The 24,491-nt window shown below is 42.7% G+C and overlaps 1 protein-coding gene across 16 annotated transcripts in view; it reads right to left on the bottom strand.

Moving 5' to 3' along the window:
* The window catches only part of SCML4 (Scm polycomb group protein like 4), a 126,143-nt gene that overhangs the window by 67,220 nt on the left and 34,432 nt on the right, over positions 1-24,491 (bottom strand). For 11 of the 16 annotated variants that reach the window (XM_030928324.1, XM_030928329.1, XM_030928323.1 and 8 more), the window contains exon 2: positions 6,284-6,498. The exons of the other annotated variants lie outside the window; for them this stretch is intronic. In XM_030928324.1, the coding sequence (XP_030784184.1) occupies positions 6,284-6,498 (215 nt within the window). The remainder of the gene's footprint in view (positions 1-6,283; positions 6,499-24,491) is intronic. 16 annotated transcript variants of the gene reach the window in all.

Raw genomic sequence — 24,491 nt, 5'->3', positions numbered from 1 at the left:
TGCAATGAGCTGAGATTGTGCCATTGCACTCCAGTCTGGGCAACAGAGTGAGACTCTGTCTCAAAAAAAATTTTAAAAATAAAAATTACAGTATATACACTTACTAATTATTTTTTGTCTTCAAAAACTATTATCCAATCCAGGCATGGTGGCACATGCCTGTAGTCCCAGCTGCTTGGGAGGCTGAGGCAGAAGGACTGCTTGAGGCCAAGAGTTCAAGGTTAGCTGGGTGCAGTCCTCACACCTGTAATCCTAGCACTTTGGGAGGCCCAAGTGGGGGGATCACCTGAGGTCAGGAGTTCGAGACCAGCCTGGCCAACATGGTGAAACCCTGTCTCTACTAAAAATACAAAAATTAGCCAGGTGTGGTGGTGCACACCTGTAATCCCAGCTACTCAGGAGGCTGAGGCAGGAGAATTGCTTGAACCCAGGAGGCGGAGGTTGCAGTGAGCTGAGATTGTGCCACTGCACTCCAGCCTGTGCGATAGTGTGAGGCTCTGTGTCAAAAAAAAAAAAAAAAAAAAAAGAGTTCAAGGTTGCAGTGAGCTATGATCTCACTCCTGAATAACCACTGCACTCCAGCCTGGGCAACATAGCATAATTAAACCCTATCAAAATGAAAAACAAAAACAAAACTATTATCGAATTTAACAAGGAAGTCATTCGCAGTCTTGACTAACAAGGAAAACTCTGACATACGACCTCACTGTTTATGCTCATTTTGCTTTTAACATGAGTGAACTAACATTCATGTCAGAGCTACGCTCAGAGTGCTGGCTGTACAAAATTTACCAGCCTACCACTGCCTGACATCCACCACTGAGCCTCACCCCTGACCCCTGTTCCAGCCCTGGGTGCATGGGCACTGGGGGGTAGGCAACAGAAGACACAGGAGAGACAGTCCCTACCCTAGGTGCTGCACAATGTTCAACCCAAGGAAATGGCCCCCGCCTTGTGACTGTGTCATCATTTCCCCTACAGACCACAGGCGGCAATCCATACCTACCATCAGCAAGAGAGGGACTCTGGGAAGAGGCACAGGAATGGTATTAGGTAGCCACTCTTCCCATCTGTACTACTAAGCTATCTTTTTTTCTTTTTTTGAGACAGTCTCACCCTGTCATCAGGCTGGAGTGCAGTGGTGCGATCTTGGCTCACTGCGACCTTCGACTCCCTGGTTCAAGTGATTCTCCTGCCTCAGCCTCTCCTGACATGAGTAGCTAGGATTACTGACACGAGCCACCAGGCCCAGCTAATTTTTGTATTTTTAGTAGAGACAGGGTTTCACCATGTTGTCCAGGATGGTCTCGATCTCCTGACCTCATGATCCACCCACCTCAGCCTCCCAAAGTGCTGAGATTACAGGCATGGACCACCACGCCCGGCCTATTAAGCTATCTTTAATGTCTGTAATACAACTCCAAGCAATACAACATCTGGACTGCCATAGAACCAGTGATGCCAATTCAACAGTTCTAATGAAAACATGTTTAGAAAGAGGCTTTAAACAAATGTTGAGACAAACAAACAAAAACCCTTTCTACTTAAATTTGAATATTCTCTTACTTGAGATTTTTGTGAACTTGACTCTCTTGTTACACAGGGCAAAGAACACCTACTTTTTCGGAAAAAAAAAATAAGGAAGAGAGAACAAAACAATCCAAAGTACTGAAGGGTTACAAAACATTGCATTTACTCATAGTAATTAGAAAATTACTTTATCAAGTGAATTTTCCAGTTAACTGAAGCCTGTCCTTTAGGTACTCAACAGAAGCTGCTAGCTGTTCCCAAATACCCATTCTCCTTTCTTCCTTTAATAATGGACTTCCTGAATTTTAGCTGATCACTCGGTAATGAGCACTGCATTTTCTAGCTTGCCTTGGAGCTATGGGTGGCCGAGTGACTAACTGCTGGCCTGGGGAATGCAAATTGTAACGGATGTGCGACTTCGAAAGTTGAGCCCTTCCAGGAGACAGGCATGCCCTCTGCTAGCTCTGTGTTCCCATTGTGTTGTCTAAACAGTGGGATAGTGGGACCTGGAGCAGCCATATTAGACCAGGAGGTAGAAACTGTGTGTTAACAATGGAAGACCTGGCTGGGCCCGGTGGCTCACACCTGTAACCCCAGCGCTTTGGGAGGCTGAGGCAAGAGGATCTCTTGAGCCCAGGCATTCAAGACCAGTCTGGGGAACTCGGTGAGACTTCATCTGTACAAAAAAAAAAAAAAAAAAGTAAGGCATAGTGGCGTGCATCTGTATTCCCCACAGCTCAATTGCTTGACCCGGGAAGGTCGAGGCTACAGTGAGCTGTGATAGTGCCACTGCACTCCAGCCTAGGTGACAAGCAACAATACAGGAACAGCCCGGGTCCCCACCCCATGGAGCCATCATACCAGCCTTCCCACACTTTAACATGAGGGAGAAATTAGTTTCTTTTTTCTTTAAAGCCACTGTTATTTGGCCCTTGTAACAGCAGCTGAATTTGTATCCCGAATGACACAATGACCCACATTTTAAGTCATTTTGTTGTTAACATTTCAAGGATGATATCCTTTCTAGAACATGCCACACCTTTCTTAACTCATTAAACAGAGCAGACAGAACATCATTTACTCTTTTTTAACTTGAGAAGCCTAATTGCTATTCTGAACAATAATACAAGGCGATGGCTGAGGAGCGGAGGGCTGCTGCCTCCTGTGGGCTTGGTTCATTTATGCCTAAGTCTTGCAGTTTTTCTGCAGTTCTTTCCTCTCACTCTCAAACTATCAAGGATCAAATAAGAAATACACATAAAATGCTTCCACCTGGAACCTCAAATGTAAAAGTATTCAATAAATATTTTGTTTGATTATGATTGCTATTAGTATTATTATTGCTTTGTATTGGGGACAAACAGCTATTTTTCAAAACCCAGCACTTGTTTCTTCTGCTTAAATAAAAATCTCAGCCAGGAAGACACAGAAGATTGAAATCCCACTATTAGAGTCATTATAACCAGCTGCCTCAACAGAATGGAAACTACGATTTGTTCTTAGTGCAGCACCTCTCTGTTTCTTTAAAAATACCTTGGTGGTCTTTTTGGTCATGAAATGTGAGGAAAATCTACCTATTGATCTTGGGGAGTCTCTGAACTAAGGACCTCAACCAATAGCAGATGTTTCAAATGGAGAGGTAAATGCTCTCTTTGATAATGAACAAGGCTATTTTCATGGTAGTCAGAGTGTGGCTCTTCATAGAACATACGATGTTCAGAGGTTTTGCTTTCTTTGACCAGGGCAAGAAGCGGGCAGTAGCACCATAAAATGTGATACTCTTCCAGCTGTGAGCCTGCCCCAGCCATGTGGCTGCAAGCCTGGGGCCAAGAGGGAGATGGCCAGATGGGCCCTGGGAGGGGGCCTGAACTATGAACTCTAGAGCATTGATACCTGACCGCCAGTGTAACCCTCCCTTATCTGCTTGCAATTCACTCATGTTATCCTCAAGACTCAAGAAGCAGTTAAGTGTCACAGCCTGTGTTACACGTTCTTGGGTCTTGAAGGGAGGTCTTGGACAAGAGAGAGTTCCCACATGTGCACAGAGGTGATTGACAGAGTAGCTGGGGCAGCACCAGGCAAGAAGTGACAAATGTCAGCCAGTATAGACTTGTTACATGGTCAACACAATGAGGCGTCCTCCGAATCTCCTGGAGAAGAGCCTGCCAAAGGCTCAGAAACATACTATTTCATTATGATGCTATTATTAACATCAATATATCATTGTAATAATGTTATTGATATGATAAAATTATGTTATATCTTATTTTATAAGATTGATATTATTGTATTATTTCTCTCTTGTTAGTATATTATCATCTCATTACAAAAGTAATTATTATTCTCCCAGTGTCCAGCTGTGTGTAGAGTCTTCTCCCCCAAAATACCTTCCCCTTCAAATCTAAGGCTACTAACCAGCTGTAATTGAGCTTGCAAGAAACATGTTAACAAAAAATGTAAACAAATTCTGATGGAAGGCCTGGAAGCGTTTTCTTAGCAATGAAATACAAGATCTTTAAAAGTTAGACCAAGTAATATCTTACTTTGCTTGGTCAGGCTCCAAGCAAACTTCTGGCTCCCCAACTGTGTCCCAGATAGTTAAAATTGTCAAATTAGTGGCCATTTGGCAAATGGAGTGAAACTGTACAATTTCTGAGCTGGCTTCTTCACAATTAAAGTCCTGTCATTAATGGTAAAATGGGGTGTCCAGGTCTAGGAAACTGTCAAAATAAAACTGGGGAGATTAATAGGTTGCCAATTTTATTTTGCCAACTAAGAACATTTTTTAAAATTACTAAATCCTATTAACATACAACATTAATAAAACAAAACATTTTACCACCAAGATAATAGGAAGCAGATATTTCAGAATAAAGGGTCATCATTTAAGAGGAATCATTTGAACTTTATGAAGACTTTCAAATGGCTGTTGTTTTTCTTATGTCACCATGGATGGGTGAGAATTTCACGCAGACTGGCACCTGGTTTGGAACTATTATTCTAGAACATTAAGCCCATATCTTGGGAAGCTGTCTGGGAGTTGTTGGCCTAAAATTATTTCCATACATTTTCCTAAATATATGGGAAGTGGATTCAAGGAAGAGTGGTGGTCTACTTCCCATAAGAGAAATTCTATGAGGAAATGGGGAGAGACTGCCTGCTTTGGGCAGAGCCCTGTATTATCAGCCAACCAACGCCAAAGATTTCTTTCTGATCTGAGTTGTCTCTGAGTGTCACTAGCACTGGAAACTACCCTTTTGAGGAGACAGGAAAATTGTGAAATCAGGTTCATTTCATGGAATGAATTTTCCATTCTTCCTGGCCCGGGGAATGCTGAGTCTGTTGGTAATTTTCATTCTTGGGTCACAGCCCCCAGGAGAGTAGGAGAAAGGCCAAATAGGAGAGAGAAGTCTTCAGTATGTTTCTTCAGATCCTGGATTTACTCCCTGGATCTATAAACAGAAAGGCCGCCCTGCTCCAGCCCTCCAGATGCAATTCCCAGAAGCCAACAACTGCACAGGTAGCTGAGTGGGTGAGACTGGTGCTACGCCAGTTTCAGAGACAGTTCTAAAGCTGGCATGCACATGAAAGAAAGGAGATTCTTGTTGTTAGAAAAACAACCAGTGAGAGAAAACTTTACCTCATGAGATAGCTGAGTAAAAGCTTCTTTTACTAAAACCAATGACCCCAAAATAACTTTGAGGAGCCTTCCTCCCACCTACTGATTTTATTTTCCAGCATTTGGAAGAACTATGGAGAACCAAAGGGATAAAGGTTGAATTCATTACCAACTCTTCCAGAAGCTCTTTCTACTGACCTGAAATAATTTCCATATATTTTCCTAAATATATGGGAGTTAATTGCCAATTTGCATTCTGGTTTCAGTATTCAGGTCTCAAGATGGAAACATAAGCCTTTATTTCACGAAAAATAGATGAAGGAAAACTTCTGAAGCTCATTTTCTAATGCCCGAAAGGTTTGTGAAGAACAAGTGTAACATTTTTTTCCTCTCTAGTAGCCTATTCAAAAACATCTTGGAGAAGTAGCCCTCCCTTGGGTTTGAGCTGGTTTATAATTGTGGTTACATCAGAGGATTTATTCTCCACCCCAGCCTGTCCAAATCACTGCTAATTCTTAAAAGGGTCACGGGAATATAGTTTTGCCTGATAAGCCTCCTTGTAGCCAAACTTGATGTCAGCACCAACTTGATGTTAGACATGGGAAACTAGGAATTAACACGCTGAATTTTCATTATGACTCTCTGTGTTGCGGTTCTGTTTGGAAAGACTTTCCCATGTCCTTTGACACTGCCCTGCTCGCGTTATTAATTTAAATGTCTCAGGAACATCATCTGCTCCTGCTAAAATAAATGACAAATGAGTTCTGGAAAGTGGCTTCAAGATTTACCCTAGTAGGAACAGTCAGGGGAAAGCTCAGTGTCTGAAACACTAATTTAGATGCAAGGTTTAATAATGTGTGTTTAGCGATGACCCTAAAATCTGCTCGCTCACAACTTTCCCCATCTGGTGTAATTTGCTTTCTCCACTTGGAAAAATGCACAAGACAGCATGCATTATGTGCCGTGTTGTAACAATGAGACCTCGTCCGTCACATGCTTCACCAAGGGAGGCTTATTTCTCATCCCGTCTCTACCAAGCTCCCAACCTCTAGTGGCATTTTGCAGTGCAGGTCTGACCAAGTACCCATGCTCCAGCCCATTACCACTTTGGAGAAGGAGATGATGGAGCCATACCTTGTACCCGGGTTTCCGCCCTCTTTTCTTTGGGATCTTCACTGCTGGTAAAGAGCCAGCTGAAGCAGAATAAAGGTTATGAACTGCCATCTTCATAGGTGTGGAGTGAAGTGAGGGTCGGCCTCGCTTTCTCCCCGGGATCCTCTGAGACTGCATTTCTGCTGGTGCCAGTCTTACAGAATGAGGTGACAAATCGCTCACAGGCAGAAGAGGTGCTAAGAATTAGTCCAGACACAAAGCAAAACAAAAACAGAAGTGTTTGTTTGGTTTGCAAGGCAAACATGATTCTATTTGGTGATTTTGGTGATACCTACCACTTATTGGAGGGGAAGACCAAATATGAAGGAGCTAGGTACCACTGGATGCATTTACTATGCTGTTGGGGCTCTGTGGGAAGTTACCTGGTGTAATTTCAAGGATGTTGAATTTCCATGGGGCAAGTGAAGTAGGGAAGATACTGGCTAGGCAAAGAAAACAATAGTTTCCCAGCTCCAAACACAGCTGATAATGTCACCAGCAACAAAATGACTTTGTGTCTCAGTTTCCTCAGTTAGTTCAACTTTGAACTATTGTAACAATAATATTAAATAAACAAAGCCACTCTCTCATGTTCACTTGTATCTCTTTGGTTGAGTTATAAATTGTCATGACCTCTTTTTCTCTTGAAAGAAATTTAAAAGAAATTTAAATTTATCAAATCAATTGTATGAAAGTTGACAGTGTCCCTCTATCAAAATGTGGACAGAGATTTACATACAGATATGTTCATTTTAGCATGATTTAGAATTGCAAAATTAAAATGGATGCAACCCAAACAATAAACAATAAGAGAATATGTAATATATCTGCAGAATAAAACAATCAACTAGTTAAAAGCCTTTAATGACACTTTTTGAATAGCATGATGTTGAATAAAAAAAGCATCACACATTAAAATGACCTCAACTACGCAAAAAATGTGTATGGTAAAAAAAGTGGAAAGAGACATGCTAAAATGCCACCAAGGAAAAGATGGCAGGACTATGGGTAATTGTTCAACATGTACAATCCTTTGTACAGATACCCTACATACTACAATAATCTTAGCATGGCACTAAAAATATAAATAATAAGGCCAGACATGCCAGGCACACTGGCTCATGCCTGTAATCCCAGCACTTTGGGAAGCTGAGGCTGGTAGATCACTTGAGCCTAGGAGTTTGAGACTAGCCTGGACAACATAGCGAAACCCCATCTCTACTAATAATACAAAAATTAGCCGGGCATGGTTGCCCACACCTGTAATCCCAGCTCCTTGGGAGGCTGAGGCAGGAGAATTGCTTAAACCAGGGAGGCAGAGGTTGCAGTGAGCTGAGATCACACCACTACATACCAGCCTGGGTGGCAGAGCAAGGTTGTCTCAAAAATAAATAAATAAATAAATAAATAAATAAATAAATAAATAAATAAACAAACTTCTCAGGTAGAATTAATTGCCTAAACCTTGAAGCAAGAGGCAGTCAATCAAACTTGACTCAAACAACATAGTGGTCTCATGAGCTCAGGGATCAGACTTCCTGGAATGTTCAGGAATGTGATGAATGAGGCAGAACTTTAGACTTTGATTCAGGGATGATAAAATTCATTTTTAAGGATTAGTGGTACCTTACAGTGGAAATGAGAGGCTTCTGCCCAAAAGCCTGTAGAAGGAGATGGGGAAGACAATGGACACAGTCCCTATACCCTGGCCTGGGCCTTGTCTACAAGGACAAGATTGCTCTGCTCAGCACAGAAAATATAAAATAGTGGAAGTTCTTTAAAACATGATGGGAAATATTGGGTATCCTTTATAGATTTAAGGTCACTTTGTTAATTTTCTGAATATGAACAGTATTCTATCAATAATCTTGATTGCTCTTGGAAATACCATAGGTAGTAAATAGAATTTTAAAGTATAAATTTATTTTTTTTGTATTTTTTTGTTTTTTTTGTATTTTTATAAATTTATTTATTGAATGCACTGTTAAATAGAAAACAGTGCACTGTTAGATAGACAAGGTGTTTGGGATATGAATTTTTTTTTTCTGTTCTTGTGAGTTTAAGAAAAATACTCGATCTCATTGATTCTAAGAAGCATATTTTTCATACATTAACATCTCTGAAATCAGGGTGCACCCTACAGTGTGTCAGAATTCCATAGGGAACATTTTTTTTTCTATCTTAGTAGTACATAATATAATGACAGGTGATATAACTAAAGGTATCTTAGAGTCAATCAGTTAGGATGAGGGACTATAAGCTCATTAACATGTAAACAAAAAAAATCACCCTACTTCTAGACTTAATGCCTATACTCCACAGTGTCAATAAATATCCGAAATATTTGTTTTCCAAAAAGAGGCTACTAAAAACATTGAAGAACCACCAAATTTATTGAATAAGATTTTCACTATGTGAAAGTTGATCTGAGTCTAATTTTGAACTATTCTCATCAAGTTTCTGCGTCTTCCTTATTATCTCTATAGACTTTAAACTCAGGAATTATTTTTTTCCTAGTTTAGGACATGCTTCTCTACTTCACTACTTTGTCTTTACTGAGGAGTAAAGACAACTTATCCACTAACATCAATATCCGAAGTCAACAAGAGAAAAACCATGATCAGGCTGGGCACGGTGGCTCACACCTGTAATCCCAGCACATTGGGAGGCTGAGGTGGGCGGATCACCTGAGGTCAGGATTTCGAAACCAGCCTGTCCAACAGGCTGGTAAAATCCAAAAATAAGCCAAGTATGGTGGCATGGACCTGTAGTGCCAGCTATTTGGGAGGGTGATGTTCGAGAACCTCTTGAGCCCCGGAGACAGAGGTAGCAATGAGCCAAGATCACACCACTGCACTCTGACCTGGGAGACAGAGTGAGACCCTATTTCAAAAAAAAAAGAAAGGAAGAAAGGAAGAAGAAAAGAAAAGGAAAGAAAAAAGAAAGAAAGAAAGAAAGAAAGAAAGAAAGAAAGAAAGAAAGAAAGAAAGAAAGAAAGAAAGAAAGAAAGAAAGAAAGAAAGAAAAGAAAGAAAAGAAAGAAAAAGAAAGAAGAAAGAAAGAAAGAGAAAAAAGAAAGAAAGAGAAAAAAAGAAAACCCACAATTAGAGAAGGCATCACATCTCTTTTCTCTCTTTTCTCTCTTGAAGGATAAATTGACTGCAGTTCTTCCCTGGTGAGTTGTAATTCTCTGAGATGCTTCCTCACAAACTCTCCTGATAAATAGGGTTTGAAGAATAAAAGGGGGGTAACCAATTAACTAGCCCAATATCCTAAGAATTTTTATCATTCAAGTTAAACTTTTTACAAAAATTCCTCAATAACTCAATTTTTTTTGGAAAAAACATCCTCTTTTAAGCTGGGTTTTCCATTGTTCTGCTTCCCTGTCGCTCTTGTGAGGGAAAAACAGGACTTGGGTTGCTTTCTACTTCTTGCCTTCCACAGCAGCACACTCATTCTAGAGAGCATGAAGGAGCTTTCCAGGCAACTACATCTCAGAAATACATTTTACGCTAATGGAGCAACAATAAACTGGGACTGGTGGAATGCTAGGTACCACAGAAACTGGGGAGCTATTTGGAGCTAGGAAGTCTTCCCACAGTCTTTTCAATTCAGGAAGATATTCTTCCCTAACTGCTTGTTGCAAGTAAGTACAATTTTAAGGAACAAGTGAGAAGACTCTTAAAAATTGAAGAGGTCATTTTAACCACAGGGGATTTTCTAAATGTCTCCTTGATATAAATTTAAGGGGTTTAGAGGAAAGCACTTTTAAAGTGGCTTTTCAATAACAGACCCAGACACTTTGGAAAAGATGATAGCAAAAGTGCAGGTACCCCAAAATATCCCTTTCCAAAACTAAGACATGAACAAAAAAAGTAAAAATAACAAAGCTCAATACTGAAAATAAGGAAGAGTCTCAGACTTGGAATGCAATGGAAATAAGACCAATGAGATTTTTAAAAGGGAGAACATGGCTGCGGCTAATGAGCAGTGAAAATTCATGTTTAAAGAAAAGCTCAAAAGTAATTTCAGAACAAAAATACTCAAAGGTATATTAATAGACTGTCTTCCAGAATGAAGAGGCCCTCTGAGTCTTAAGAAAATTTATTTCAAAAATTGTCTGGGTGGGGTGGCTCACACCCGTAATCCCAACACTTTGGGAGGCCTAAGTGAGCGGATCACCTGAGGTCAGGAGTTCAAGACCAGCCTGGCCAACATGGGGGAAACCCCATCTCTACCAAAAATACAAAAAATTAGCTGGGCACGGTGGCAGGTGCCTGTAATCCCAACTACTAGGGAGGCTGAGGCAGGTTGCAGTGAGCTAAGATCATGCCACTGCACTCCAACCTGGGTGTGACAGAGTGAGACTCCATCTCAAAAAAGGAAAGAAAAGGAAAAAGAAAGAACACAAATTTATTTAAAATGAACAATAACAAATCAATACTCACAGGAAAACATCTATAAGCATCTAGGCAGGATAAACAGGTCATTTACTGTGGTAAGAATAAACAGGCAAGTTCACTTCAGCACCATCAGCCAGAAGATAATGGAGTCATCATGGTAGCATTTTTTTCCAGTTATTTATGGTTGTTGACACACTTGCACCCACCACAGGGCCTTTGCATTTGCAGTTCCCTTTGCCTGGAATGCTCTTTCTTCCCCCTCTGGTCCATGCCTCTCCTTCCTCAGTTAACTCAAGGAAGCTTTCTCTGACCCCACTAGGGTTTCCTGAGCTTAGAGTTCCTCAACTGAGACACAAACCCACTGCATGTGCAGTATCTACCATGGAGCTTGGACAGGGGGAGCCCATGGGAACATGAAGCTTATGTGACTTGCTGTGCCGCTGACCTAGGAGCTATCTGTCTTCTGCCATCATCTGTGACACCAAGGCCAGCTAATTTGTTTGCTGTCAGAGAGGGTAAAATCTCAGACCCTTCACAGTTCTTCATATAGATTTCATAAGAAGTAGAAAGATTCCAATGAAAGAAATAATATGTCTTAAAATTTTGCTAATGTCCTTAAATAAGATTTGAATGAATAAGATTATTTTATTTTGGGACAGATGGGTATTTTTAAAATATAATTTTCACCTAAACTATTCTACAAATTAAATGCAATCACATTAAAACTCTAAACTGACTTTAGAAAAAGAAGGGCAAAACAAAGTCCAGTGAGGAAGATTTGCCCTCCTAGTTATTATAATGTAGTATAAAACTCCAACAATGGGCCGGGCGCGGTGGCTCAAGCCTGTAATCCCAGCACTTTGGGAGGCTGAGACGGGCGGATCACGAGGTCAGGAGATCGAGACCATCCTGGCTAACACGGTGAAACCCCTTCTCTACTAAAAAATACAAAAAACTAGCCAGGCGAGGTGGCGGGTGCCTGTAATCCCAGCTACTCGGGAGGCTGAGGCAGGAGAATGGCGTAAACCCGGGAGGCAGAGCTTGCAGTGAGCTGAGATCTGGCCACTGCGCCCCAGCCTGGGCGACAGAGCGAGACTCTGTCTCAAAAAAAAAAAAAAAAAAAAAAAAAACTCCAACAATGGCAGCAGTATGGTATAGGAGTAGCAATTGGGTCAATGGAAAAGTTAGTCCAGAAATTAAATGTATATTAAATTTCCATTAAAAATTTAGGAACATTTCACATCAAGACAGGAAAGCACAATAAATGATTTATGGACAACTGGCATTTAGAAACAAATAAAATTTTACCTATATTTTAACAAAATATTTTTAGAAATTTCCAACACTTAAATGTACATTAAAAAAAAGAAACATTAAAAAGTACTAAAGACAATATAAGTCAACATCTGTATGTTCTTGGAATGGGGATGAGCTTTCTAAGTACTGGATATTAGAAAACTTGGGAAGCAGAACTAGAAAGACTGATAGACATGACCATGTAAAACTCAAATACTTTCATAAAGCAAATGTAAAATCATAAAAAGATTGAAAATAAAGGTAAGGAAACTATTTGCTACATATGGGAACAACAAAAGATTAATACAAAGAACTGCTTCAGATTATAAAAATACTAGGTTGGTGCAGAAGTAGTCACAGTTTTTACCATTGAAACTAATGGCAAAAACCGCAGTTACTTTTGCACCAATCCAATAAACGTGAAACTCACTCCCCCAACACATACAACAGAAAAATGGGCAAAGGATACAAAAAGACAAGAAGGAAAGAAGGAAGGAAGGAAAGAGGTGAATTCTTACAAGGAAAGATTCTGCACTTTATTGCCAACTCTCCCAAAAAGTAAATTGAGGTATCATTTGTCGATTGCCAGACTGATAAATGTGAAAAACCCTGACAATACTCATGTTGGTGAGGGGCTGATGCAATGGGCACTCTCATTGATTGTTGGCAAGGGTACAAATTGGCTAGCCTTTCTGGAGGACAATTAGAAAACCAGTAAAAATTTACACAGTCACACCTCCTAATCCAACTGTATCACTCCTGAGGATTTATCCTAAAAGAAGAATCTGAGAAGAGCACAAAGATATATGGCCAAGGATATTCTTTATAATAGTGAAATACTGAGAGCAATCAAAATGTCCCTCAAAACAACCGTGGTTTAGCACATCATTTCACATTCCTAAAATGAAATATTTGTGTGTATCTATGTACATATGCATGCATATATGAAGATTGCAAAATAGCATATATACTTTGATTCTCTACATACATTTTATATAGATAGATAAAGATAAATCTGCACATGTTTAAGCATAAAAAGGTCTGGGAAAAGTAATCATCAAAATGCTAATGACAATTGTGTCTGGGCAGGAAAATACTAGAAGATGCTCTTTCTATCCTGTTTGTACCCTTTTGCATTGTCAGAATTTTTTTTTTTTTTTTTTTTTTTGAGATGGAGTCTCGTTGTGTTGCCAGGCTGGAGTACAGTGTCACAATCTCAGCTCACCACAACCTCCGCCTCTCGGGTTCAAGCAATTCTCCTGCCTCAGCCTCCCAAATAGCTAGGATTACAGGCGCCGGCCATCATGTCTGGCTAATTTTTGTATTTTCACTAGAGACAGGGTTTCACCATGTTTACCAGACTGGTCTTGAACTCCTGACCTCGTGATCTGCCCGCCTCGGCCTCCCAAAGTGCTGGGATTATAGGCGTGAACTGCCACACCCAGTATCATTGTTTGAATTTTTAAAATCAGAATTAGAAAAATAGGATAAAGAGAAAAATAAACAATGAATGGATAATTCTTATTTTCTGAAAGTTTCTACTGAAAATTTTTGCTTCCTGGAGTGGCCTTTTGTTTTCTTGTTTTCTAACCGTTTTTGTTCTTGAGCCACAGCACTTCAGTGGCCACTATGTTAACGCTGCAAACAAAAGTAACAAAAAGGCAAAAAGGTCTTTATCAATCAGCAAAAATATCAGAAAAGGTTGTTCCAGAGCTAAAAAGCACATCCATAAACAGATGACGGACAGCGGTGTTTCACTGGACCCAGGAAGAAGCAGCTTGTCACTGTCACCCTCCTTGACACCATTTCCCCCTCCTTGACACCACCTCCCCACAGGTGGCAACTGAACCACTGTCCTTTTCCCAGATTCCCCATCTCCAAAGACCTTCAAAGACCTCAAATGCTGTCCAAATATATTCTATCCATAGATACATAATTTAACACATCCAAATATATAAATCAGACCAGGTACAGTGGCTCACACTTGTCATCCCAGCACTTTGGGAGGCTGAGGCAGGTGGATCACTTGAGGTCAGGAGTTCGAGACCAGCCTGGCCAACATGGTGAAAATCCCATCTCTAATAAAAATACAAAAATTCGCCAGGCATAGTAGCATATGCCTGTAGTCCCAGCTACTTGGGACGTTGAAGCACAAGAATCACTTGAATCCGGGAGATCACGCCACTGCACTCCAGCCTGGACAACAGAGTGAGCAAGACTCCATCTCAAACAAAACAAAACAAAACAAACAAATATATATGTACACACACACACACACACACACACACATATATATATATAGAGAGAGAGAGAGAGAAAGAGAACACGCAGGATCCTGGAGGGATATATGAAACCTCTGAATTTTTCTGCTTTCAATTGTGGACTTCAGTGCAGTGACTACTACCTCAGTTCAGGTCAGATTTGAAAGCCATCTTGAAGCACAGTGCTTCAGTAGTCATTAAAAGAGTCTGTCCCTAGGCCCGGCGCGGTTGCTCAAGCCTGTAATCCCAGCACTTTGGGAGGCCGAGACGGGCGGATCACGAGGTCAGGAGATCGAGACCATCCTGGCTAACACGGTGAAACCCCGTCTCTACTAAAAAATACAAAAAGCTAGCCGGGCGAGGTGGCGGGCGCCTGTAGTTCCAGCTACTCGGGAGGCTGAGGCAGGAGAATGGCGTAAACCCGGGAGGCGGAGCTTGCAGTGAGCTGAGATCTGGCCACTGCGCCCCAGCCTGGGCGACAGAGCGAGACTCTGTCTCAAAAAAAGAAAAAAAAAAAAAAAAAGAGTCTGTCCCTAAAACAGCCTAGTCATCAAGTCTCTAAGTCTCCAAGTTATAGCCTTTAAACAGTTGTCAAATCCTGGCCTGGAATATTAAATCAAGTGATTTTCCACTGGTTTCTTAAGTCTCCCTCTTCTTATCAAGCCAAGACTTGGCTAGAAATACTGCAATGGAAAGCGAGAGTAACTAAGATCTGTTCTGTTAATTTGGAATGACATTTTACACGTTAGCTTTGCAAATCTAATACATATCAACCAAGGTCCTGGCAAATCATGCTTCATCAAGATAAAGATCAAGAAATGACCAAATCCAAAGCATGCTCCAATCCCATGGAGACGCTGAGTCATCCAAGAGTTAGTCTGAGGCATGTATTCATGTATTTACTCATTCATTTACTAATTTGTCTAACAGATTTTTGTTGAATAGACAGTGAGGCTCAAACACTATGCTTAGGTACTTGGATGCCAAATAAAAGTAAGACACATCCCAGCTGGGAGCGGTGGCTCACGCCTGTAATCCCAGCACTTTGGGAGGCAAAGGTGGGTGGATCACGAGGTCAGGAGATCAAGACCATCCTGGCTAACACAGTGAAACCCTGTCTCTACTAAAAATGCAAAAAGTTAGCCCGGGATGGTGGCAGGCGCCTGTAGTCCCAGCTACTCATTCGGGAGGCTGAGGCAGGAGAATGGAGGGAACCCGGGAGGCGGAGCTTGCAGTGAGCCCAGATCGTGTTACTGCACTCCAGACTGGGCGACGTAGCAAGACTCCATCTCAAAATAAATAAATAAATAAGACACATCCCCTCAGATAGTCACTGTCTACAGAGAAGCAAACAAGCAAAGAGGCCATAGTAATATGCAAGACAGGTGGTCTAACAGGTTTTGTATGAAATGCTGTGAGAACGCCAAGGAGGAGGGAGATCAATTCTTTTAGAAAGGTTAGGAAGGGTAGAAGCAGGTGACATCAGAGCTAGGATTTTCCCTGGCAGAGAAGAGCAAGATAAAGGCACAGGGCTGGTGATGATGCAGGGACATTTGGTGGTGCATGGAGAAGGGGTAAGCCAGCCCAACTGGAAGCAGGATCAATGGCTTCTGTTATTTCTACAAGAAGTGAAAGGAGGTAGCTATAAGGATGCCTACCCTCTGCTGGACTCTAAGTTGTTTCCTTCTATTAACTGCATGGAGTGTGTTCCTGACCTTGGGGTAATGTTCTTTCTCACCGTCATTTTGAAAACACAACCCTATCCTCTCTTATTCTGGGGCGCCATGTTGGCCTCACCGTGAGCCAGTGTCTCCAGTGTCATCCTTCTGCCAGCAGTTTCACCCTAATGCTCGTGTGTCTGCAGGCTGCTTCGGGCTGCCTGTGAGGTGGTTCCCAAGGATCAAAATGCACTTGGGCATCTGTCTAAAATTCCACCATTTCCAAGGTGGCTCAAACTCTCCTGCTTTGGAGGCCTTTCCTCGTCCACACACTGGTCTCTCAACTCCTTTACCACCCATTGCCTGCACTTTCAGTTTCATCAAGCACTGATTACATGATGGCGTATACAGTTTTCCCTTTGTTTTGCACACATAAATGATATCTGTACATCCCTGGAGGCCAGGGGCCATGTTTCACATGTCACTCTGCTCCTCACAGCCCCTGGTACAGTATTGTACCCACAAAGCACACCTGGCACCTATGGCGACCTGTTCACCATGGAGTCTAGCCATCTCACTAAGGCTGATGGCCCACAGCTGGAGTCAGAGGTGCCTTTGTATTTTAAATCTTTGAATAGAAATACATCAGTATAATAGAATGCCTTTGATAGAACGAAACCTTTATACCATAAGAAGAATAGGGCTACCAATATAATCTGTTAAACTGAAAAAAAATAAATTCCTTTACACACATTTTCCTCCAATTCTGATACTAAAATTTGACCAACAGAAGCTAAAGCCAAGACTCACGTGTACTCATTCTTAGCATCAAATTTTTCCCTTGGATACTACTCTCCACCATAAATAAATCCAGGAGGCTGAGTGTGGTGACTCATGCCTGTATTCCTAGCAGTTTTGGAGGCCAAAGCAGGCAAATCACTTGAATCCAGGAGTTTGAGACCAGCTGGGCAACATGGTGAGACCCTGTCTCTACAAAAAATACAAAAATTAGCCGAGCATGGTGGCACACATCTGTGGTCCCAGAGAGTTGGGATGCTAAGGTGGGAGGATTGCCTGAGCCCGGGAAGTTGAGGCTGCTGTGAGCCAAGATCTTGTCACCGCACTCCAGCCTAGGTGACAGAGTGAGGCCCAGCCTCCAGTAATAATAATAATAATAATAATAATAATAATAATAATAATAACACTTAAAAAAATGAAACCAGGACTCCTCAGAGATGACTGATTTCATATCTTGGGGATAGAGAAGAGTTGGCATTAGCTTGTAACATATTATTATTACCAGAACAAAGATAATTTTGAGAATATCAGGGGATGGTGCTAAGAGGACAAAGAAGCAACTTGTAACAATTTATGAATCAATAACAATAACCATAGCAATGTAGTCAATTGACATAAATTGTTTGTGATAGGCAATGGGTTTTTTTGTTTGTTTGTTTTATTTAAAAGACTTAGATAAGGTGCACCAGACTATGGTTGTACTTGTTTTAACCCAAAAGAAGGGTGAATACAATAAAATGTGATCTAGGTGATTTTAGTAAGCATAGGAGAGCATATGTGTAGGTATCTTGTTCTGTTGAGTACTGATATGCACCTGTCTTTACCTGTCTAAATAGAGAAAGTTAGAGTTTGAGGGCAGCTGGACAACATGGCGAGACCCTGTCTCTACAAAAAATACAAAAATTAGCAACAAAAATTAGAAACAAACCCAGTTTCTAAATACAAAGAAACTGAAAGTCAACCAGCTTGTCCTGAAAAAATAGGAATTGACTCAGGAACAAAAAGACCAGCTAGTCAATCGCAGTTGTCCCACCTGATAAGCAGGCCAAAAGAGGTTCACCAAGCCGGGCGTAGTGGTTCATGCTTGTAATCCCAGCACTTTGGGAGGCTGAGGCGGGTGGATTGATTGAGCCCAGGAGTTCAAGACCAGACTGAGCAATAGGGCATAACCCCACGTCTACCGAAAATACAAAAATTAGCCCAGTATGGTGGTGTGTGCCTGCGTTCCCAGCTATTCAGGAGGCTGAAATAGGAGGATTGCTGGAGCCTGGAAAGTTGATGCCGCTGTAAGCCATGATTGTGCCACTGCCATAAGTCGTTACTGTGCCACTGTACTCCAGCCTGGGCAACAGAATAAGACGCTGTCAAAAAAAAAAAAAAGAAAGAAAGAAAGAGAAAGAAAGAAAGAAAGAAAGAAAGAAAGAAAGAAAGAAAGAAAGAAAGAAAGAAAGAAGGAAAGAGAAAGAAAGAAAGAAAGAGAAAGAAAGGAAGGAAGGAAAAAAGAGATTCAACAGAACGTTCAAGGGTGATAAATCCACCAAATATCTTTCTGGGAGTTGCAATGTGCAAACTTGTTTCTTCAGCCTGTGGTAGATGAAGCTTCTAAATGTGTCTTGTAAGTATAAGGAGACCAAGGCTCATGTACCTCCTTCTCCAGATGTAGAACTCTCAACTCTGTTGTTGGATGGGGTACAAGGAGCTCCCTAGGTCCTTGTAATGGGCCCTCGGCTGTGAGAGAAGACTCTGAAAGCCTGTCAAATCCATTCCATCCTTGGCTAAACCTGTCAAAGCTATCACCATTCTCAAATGCTAGAATCTTCCCTGTCCCCAAGAGGGGTACAACAGCCAGAGTGACAGAAAGCCAAGATTCATATATTTAAGGATAAGGAGGAAAGATAAATGAAGTAAGAACGGAGAATATGCACAGTGAAGTGGAAAAAACACCCATTCCAGCCGGCAGGATTCAGAAACACTTTAGAACATTTGAAAGCATGAGTAATAGGCATGCCGCAGAGGTAGGAAAAGTTGGGCTCAGCTGTACCCTAAATCTGCGTATTCTCTGGGGCCCACTAGTCTCCTCGGTTGGCACAGGAAGAGGAGGAAAGACTGCTTCTAACTCTAGTCCGGCCATCAGGCCTGCTTGTTGGGGCTGCTCCTGAGAAGGTGACCTCAAGGGAGCATGAGAAGGGAGGGATCCAGTCCCAGGGCACTGAGTGTGCCCCCCTCCCTGTTTCAGATGTCCATCCCTTCTTTTTAAATCAAGTCCGTCACATTAACAGGCCTTACCCGGCACTGGGGAGATTGCATGTGGGGCCCTGGACTGTTTCCCTCAGCTGCATTTCTTACTCTTCTCCCGCTCTTCTCTGCACCAAAGCAGGTGTTGTTCCCCTAATTCCTGTGACTGTCAGCTGCTGGATAAGTTTGCCTGATGGGAGGTGCTGGTCTGAGTTTGCCTGATGGGAGGTGTTGTTCTGAGTTTGCCTTATGGGAGGTGCTGGTCTGAGTTTGCCTGATGGGAGGTGCTGGTCTGAGTTTGCCTGATGGGAGGTGCTGTTCTGAGTTTGCCTTATGGGAGGTGCTGGTCTGAGTTTGCCTGATGGGAGGTGCTGGTCTGAGTTTGCCTGATGGGAGGTGCTGGTGTGAGTTTGCCTGATGGGAGGTGCTGGTCTGAGTTTGGAGACAGAAGTTGGGATGGGTGAAGCCCATCTTTGGTGAAATCCCCATCTTTGCTTGGCTAGGTCCCTGCTAGAAACTGCTCCTCCTCTATGGCTCCAGCTCCCTCTGAACAGGCCCAGACGGTGCCAAGCTCTGCTGGGTGACCTGGTCCTCGTTTCTGTCCTGCCACCTCCTGCCCCTGCCCCTCAAGCTTAGGGGTAGTTGCAGCTGCAGGGACAGTGGCCGAGTGCCCAGTCTCTTGTTTTGGCTTATCACTGTGCGACCGTTTCCTGCATTAAACAATCAATGCCTTAAATACTAAAGAGATTTCCTAGTTAGACCCCAACAGACAGATGTGAAAAGGATAGCATCTGCCTGCCCTTGAGACAGGCCAGTTTGTGACCGGGCAGAATGGGAAAACTTGTAAGAAAGGGAATTTCCTGTCTTTCCTATTATTTTAAAGGATGGGGTCTGTCTCTCTGTGGCCACACCTGGAGATACACCTGCAGGCAAAACCCATAAGTCAAGAGAAGGGATTCAGAGGACAGGGAAGATGCAATGTTCTCTGCCATTGATGTGGTCAGCAGAACCATGGATAAAAGAAATGAGAGAGAATGACCTTTAAGATAAATGTTGAAATTTACACCCTGGCATGTATAGCATGTTATCATCCACTGGGTAAAGAAGATGCACATAAGCATTTCACATCTATACGTGCATGTATGCTTATGGATGCATAAGATACCACCAGAAGCATTTTTACAATAGTAGCAATTGTCTCTTGCTGTGGTGGGGAGAGGAACTGGGGTCCTAAGGACTGGAGAGAGGGGAAGGGTTTTTTCTCTGCATACTCTTTTTTAACTTTTGAATGTTGTGTATTTTTAAAAAATTAAAATGATCCAATAAAGTCAATCTAAATGAGTGAGTGGCTCTGATATCCTCAGCTTTTGATCAGCCAGGGCCAGCTGCCCTAGTACATGGGAGGTGAAATGAGTCAGGTACCCCGGACCCTGAAAAGGCTCCAAATCACAAGCCCCCATGTGGGGGCTGCACTCATCACAGCCCATAGTGTGTGCATTTACCGTGACTGGGATCCTAATCACCCCAGTGGTTTGGCTGAGCAGACCAGCAACCATTTCAGTAGGTGTTTATGGCACATGAGGTATAGGACTAGGTACGAGTGAACATGACCCTGGACTTAGGGGGCCGGACTTTAGTGCTGGCTCTACTCCTAGCTAGCTGAGACAGAGACAAGTCACTTCACCATTCTGGGCCTCGGCCCCGTACTGTACAGGTTCAGATCTCTCAACTCCCTGTTAAACAAAGCTGACAGACACGCCTAGTCTGTCAGCTTTGGTTGACAAGGAGTTGAGAGCTCTAAAATCCTTTATTTATTTATTTATAACAGATGCTTTATTTATTTATTTTCTTTATTTTATTTTCTAATTTTCTTTTTTGTATCTTCCTGGTACAGAGTTGTATTTGGGTCAAGGAGTGCATTCTTTTTCTATGAGTAGGACTTTAAACAAACCCTTTAAGGGCTCAGTTTCTCCCTTACACAGCAAAAGCAAGAAGAGGACCAACTCCCTGTGTCCCTTGTCCTAGAGGACAACACAAAACCCAAAGGAACAAGATGACTGTGATCTGAGTGCTGTTGCGCCCCACTGCTGAGGAGCTGATCTCAGGCTGCAGCGGAGCAGTTTCTAGCCTGCAGCTGTACCCTTAGATGGGGTGAGGCAGAAAGCCTCACATCTCCTCACACCCAGAAGGCAGTGAGAAACGTCTAGTGACAGCCTCCCAGGTGGATAGGGAGTTGAGTGGCCAATGGCCTTGTAGTAGCACCTCCCAAGCCTCTCACATTCTCAAGCTCCGAGAGGGTCACAGGTCTCTCTTGCAGGACTGAGATCAGCTGTGGTCCAGCCTTGCCTACATGGCCCATGTGGAGATGTGCAAGGTCACTGGGGTGCTGTGGTGGAACCTGTCCTCTGCACTCCCCTCCTGACTTGGAGAAGCTAAACAGCTAGCAAGGGAGAGGAGACATTTGTACATGTATGGCAGGAGGACAGTTCTGAAGCAACTGGTATCTCATGGATAATGACTTAAGAGCCCAGGATGCTCAGAAAAAAAGAGGTCCTACGAGGCTGAGGTTTTCCGGGGCCACAAAACAGCCAAGGGAAAGGCAGAGCCTGGGGCACACCCTGCCTGACAGCTCCTCCGCACCTCATCTTCACTAGCTCCTTGCAGTCTGGTACTCCAAGGGGGATCGGGTGCTCCCCTTTTGCTACCGACCCTAGAGGACCCCTAGGACACCTAAGCTGAAGACTCCCCTGTGTGCAGTCCTGCAGTCCCACTTCCCCTACTCCTAGCTCATTCCAGAAGGCTTTCATTATTATTTCCAAGTCCAGGAAAGTCTTCTGGAATAATGAAACTGACCTGCTTCTAATCTGAATCAAAGCTACAATGAGAACTCAAGTGAGTTGGATCGCAGCAGGTCTCAGACGTTTCTAATTTGGGGCCCGCACTCACGGTTTTGTCTAAGTCTGGAGTCAAAGAAGTGGCATCGCTTGTTCCTTGCTCAGGAAGAGGGAGCTTATCCTCTCTCCCACCAGTGTCAGTTTCTGCCTGAAATGTGAGTCGTTTTCCCCTGGCTAGATGAAAAGGAGCCACCTACAAAAATTTGTGTTTCTCAAGGAAGTGGCTTTCCAGAGGCTCCTCCCCCACAGTCCTGCCTGGAAATTGCTACCTGGACAGAATCTTTCTATTCTACATCCTTCCTTGTGGCTGTAATTGACCCATTTCTATCACAGCACCTACAACATGTTATTCCATTCATTGGCATCCTTGCCTCTCTGTCCTAATACGCTTGAGCTCCTTGGAGAAGGCTCTGTGTCTTCTTCCATGTATCCCCACCTCGTTCAGTGTCTGGCACATCTTAAGGATTGACAAATATGTATTGAATAAATGATGCATGAACAGATGAATGGATGATCAGTGTCCCAGCCCTCTTCCAGGACTCCTCCTACTTCTTAGCACTGAGGCAGCGGAGTCCAGTCCAGGGTACTCGCCTTTTGTTTTTAGTAGTGGCCACCAGGCTCAGAAATTTACCTAAAGAGGACTCAGCAACCACTTTCCAACAATAAGGCCACTCCAATAAGAAGCAGAGCATCCCATGCTGCCAAGACGGGTCTTCACCTACTTCATCTCTTTTAATTTTCACAATGGTTTTGAGATAAGCATTACTGTCCTTGGATTTCCAGATGAGGAGCTAAGGCCCAGAGAGGTTACATGAGATCACCCATTAGTGGGCAGAGGGTAGATTTCACCCCAGAGCTCTCTGCATAACTCCCTACAGCTGTCTCCCTGTGTCAGCCCTGGACAGAATTCAGAGAGCTGGCAACAGAGCTCACTGGGGGACAGGAGAGAAATCTGACCCTTCAGGCCACTTCTCCATGTCTCAATAGGATATAAAGAAATGAGACTGATACAATATGAAGGCTTGGATGGTATAAAGTAGCCCAGTCAAGTCTCTGGGCATGAAATAATTGGATGAATAGAACAACACAATTATTTAGTGCCTACAGAGCTGATCCAAGTTTTTTTGGAAGATTGCTGAAGAGTGGTTGTGGGCAGCAGTAAGACAGCAATTGCTGCGAGACGTTTGTCTCCGCTAAGGAGGCAGCAGCTGTGACTGTCACTCAGCCTCGGCACTCACATCCCACAGTGTAAGGAAAGTCACCTTAGAATGCAGCTACACGCACACATATATGTATTTTTGCAAACCACTATTTCCTGTTTTGTTCTCTATTTATACTTTACATTTAGTTTTGAGAAAGCGCCGGTGGTTTGGTGTTTGGTTTGTTTCTAGTTCAATCTTTATCTGTAAAGCAAATTCTCTTTTCAAGATGATTTTTTGTAATATAAACCAACTGTATAGCTAGATTCTTTTCAAATACTTTACTAATAAAAATTCTTACAACTTCAACAATAAAGCAACAAGATTCAAATAACACAAATCTCAACTCTCCAAGTCGGCACCTCGCCAAGCAGGAATCCATTCACCTGTCTTGCCGAGGCTGGGCGGCGGGGTGGGGGCGGGAGGGTTGTGAATTCCTCAAGGAATTCCAATACAGACATTTTCACACAGGTTTTCAGGCACATAGATGCTCATCCTGAAGTACAGAAATGTGTAACTATGATACCTTCATTATGATACTCTTTGGAAAACATTGAGGTATCCAAAGCACTTTGTTACTGCTATATAATGACATATAGCAACTCAATATTTGCCCTCCAAGAACTGTCTAAGAAAGACACCACCTCGGACCCAGGGTAACAATCAGCAGAAAATAAACATGAAAACAACACCAGAACCAATGCCTTCACCTCTCGTGCAGGTCAAGGAAAGATACATCTAGAGGTAAAAGGCAAGAGCAAGTGCACAGTTATCGTGAAATGGATTTTGTTTCTCCACATTTGGTAGCTGAAAGCTGTGCTTCCCCGATAGACAAGGACCATGTTTCTACAAGGACCAGGAAAGCTGGCTTTGCATTGCAGTGGACAGGAAGCAGAACAGCAGAGTGACTCTTGGGTATCAGTGTCCAACCCTGTCAAATGGAGACTTCAGTACTTGCCAGGGCCATGTCACCAGGCTGCCATAAGGACTCATGAGAAAATGACCATGAGATCCCATCATAATCGGTAAACCCTGTATGATATAAATGACTATTCTTCCTGGGTAATTATTTTCTTCTGTTCTCTTTGCAGAAAACAGACAGCCAACAGAAACTCTATTTTCCAACCGTCTTGTTTGCAGTATCCCTAAAGACAACGTAAACCAGAGCATTTCTTTTTATTTGCCAAGCAAAAGAAATAAACGCATCCAGACAATGTCACATTCCTCATCTTTTCCTACAGAGCATCACATTAGTCCTGTCTCCCGTCTTGATGATGCCCACCTCATGGGGGTGAAGCTGCTACTGACACCCTGGTATTAGGAAGGATTTTAGAGCTCTCCAGAAAGCTGTGAGCCAAGGAGGAAAGCTAGGGTGTTGGGTGCCTGACACTGTCACCATCACAGTCGGCATGTACAGTCACTACACACTGGTTTATTCTCCCCTCTT

This window comes from Rhinopithecus roxellana, chromosome 4 (genome assembly GCF_007565055.1).
Source record: "Rhinopithecus roxellana isolate Shanxi Qingling chromosome 4, ASM756505v1, whole genome shotgun sequence".
NCBI classification, from domain to species: Eukaryota; Metazoa; Chordata; class Mammalia; order Primates; family Cercopithecidae; genus Rhinopithecus; species Rhinopithecus roxellana.
Note: the sequence above shows the minus strand (reverse complement) of the source record. Positions and strands in the feature narration are given on the sequence as shown.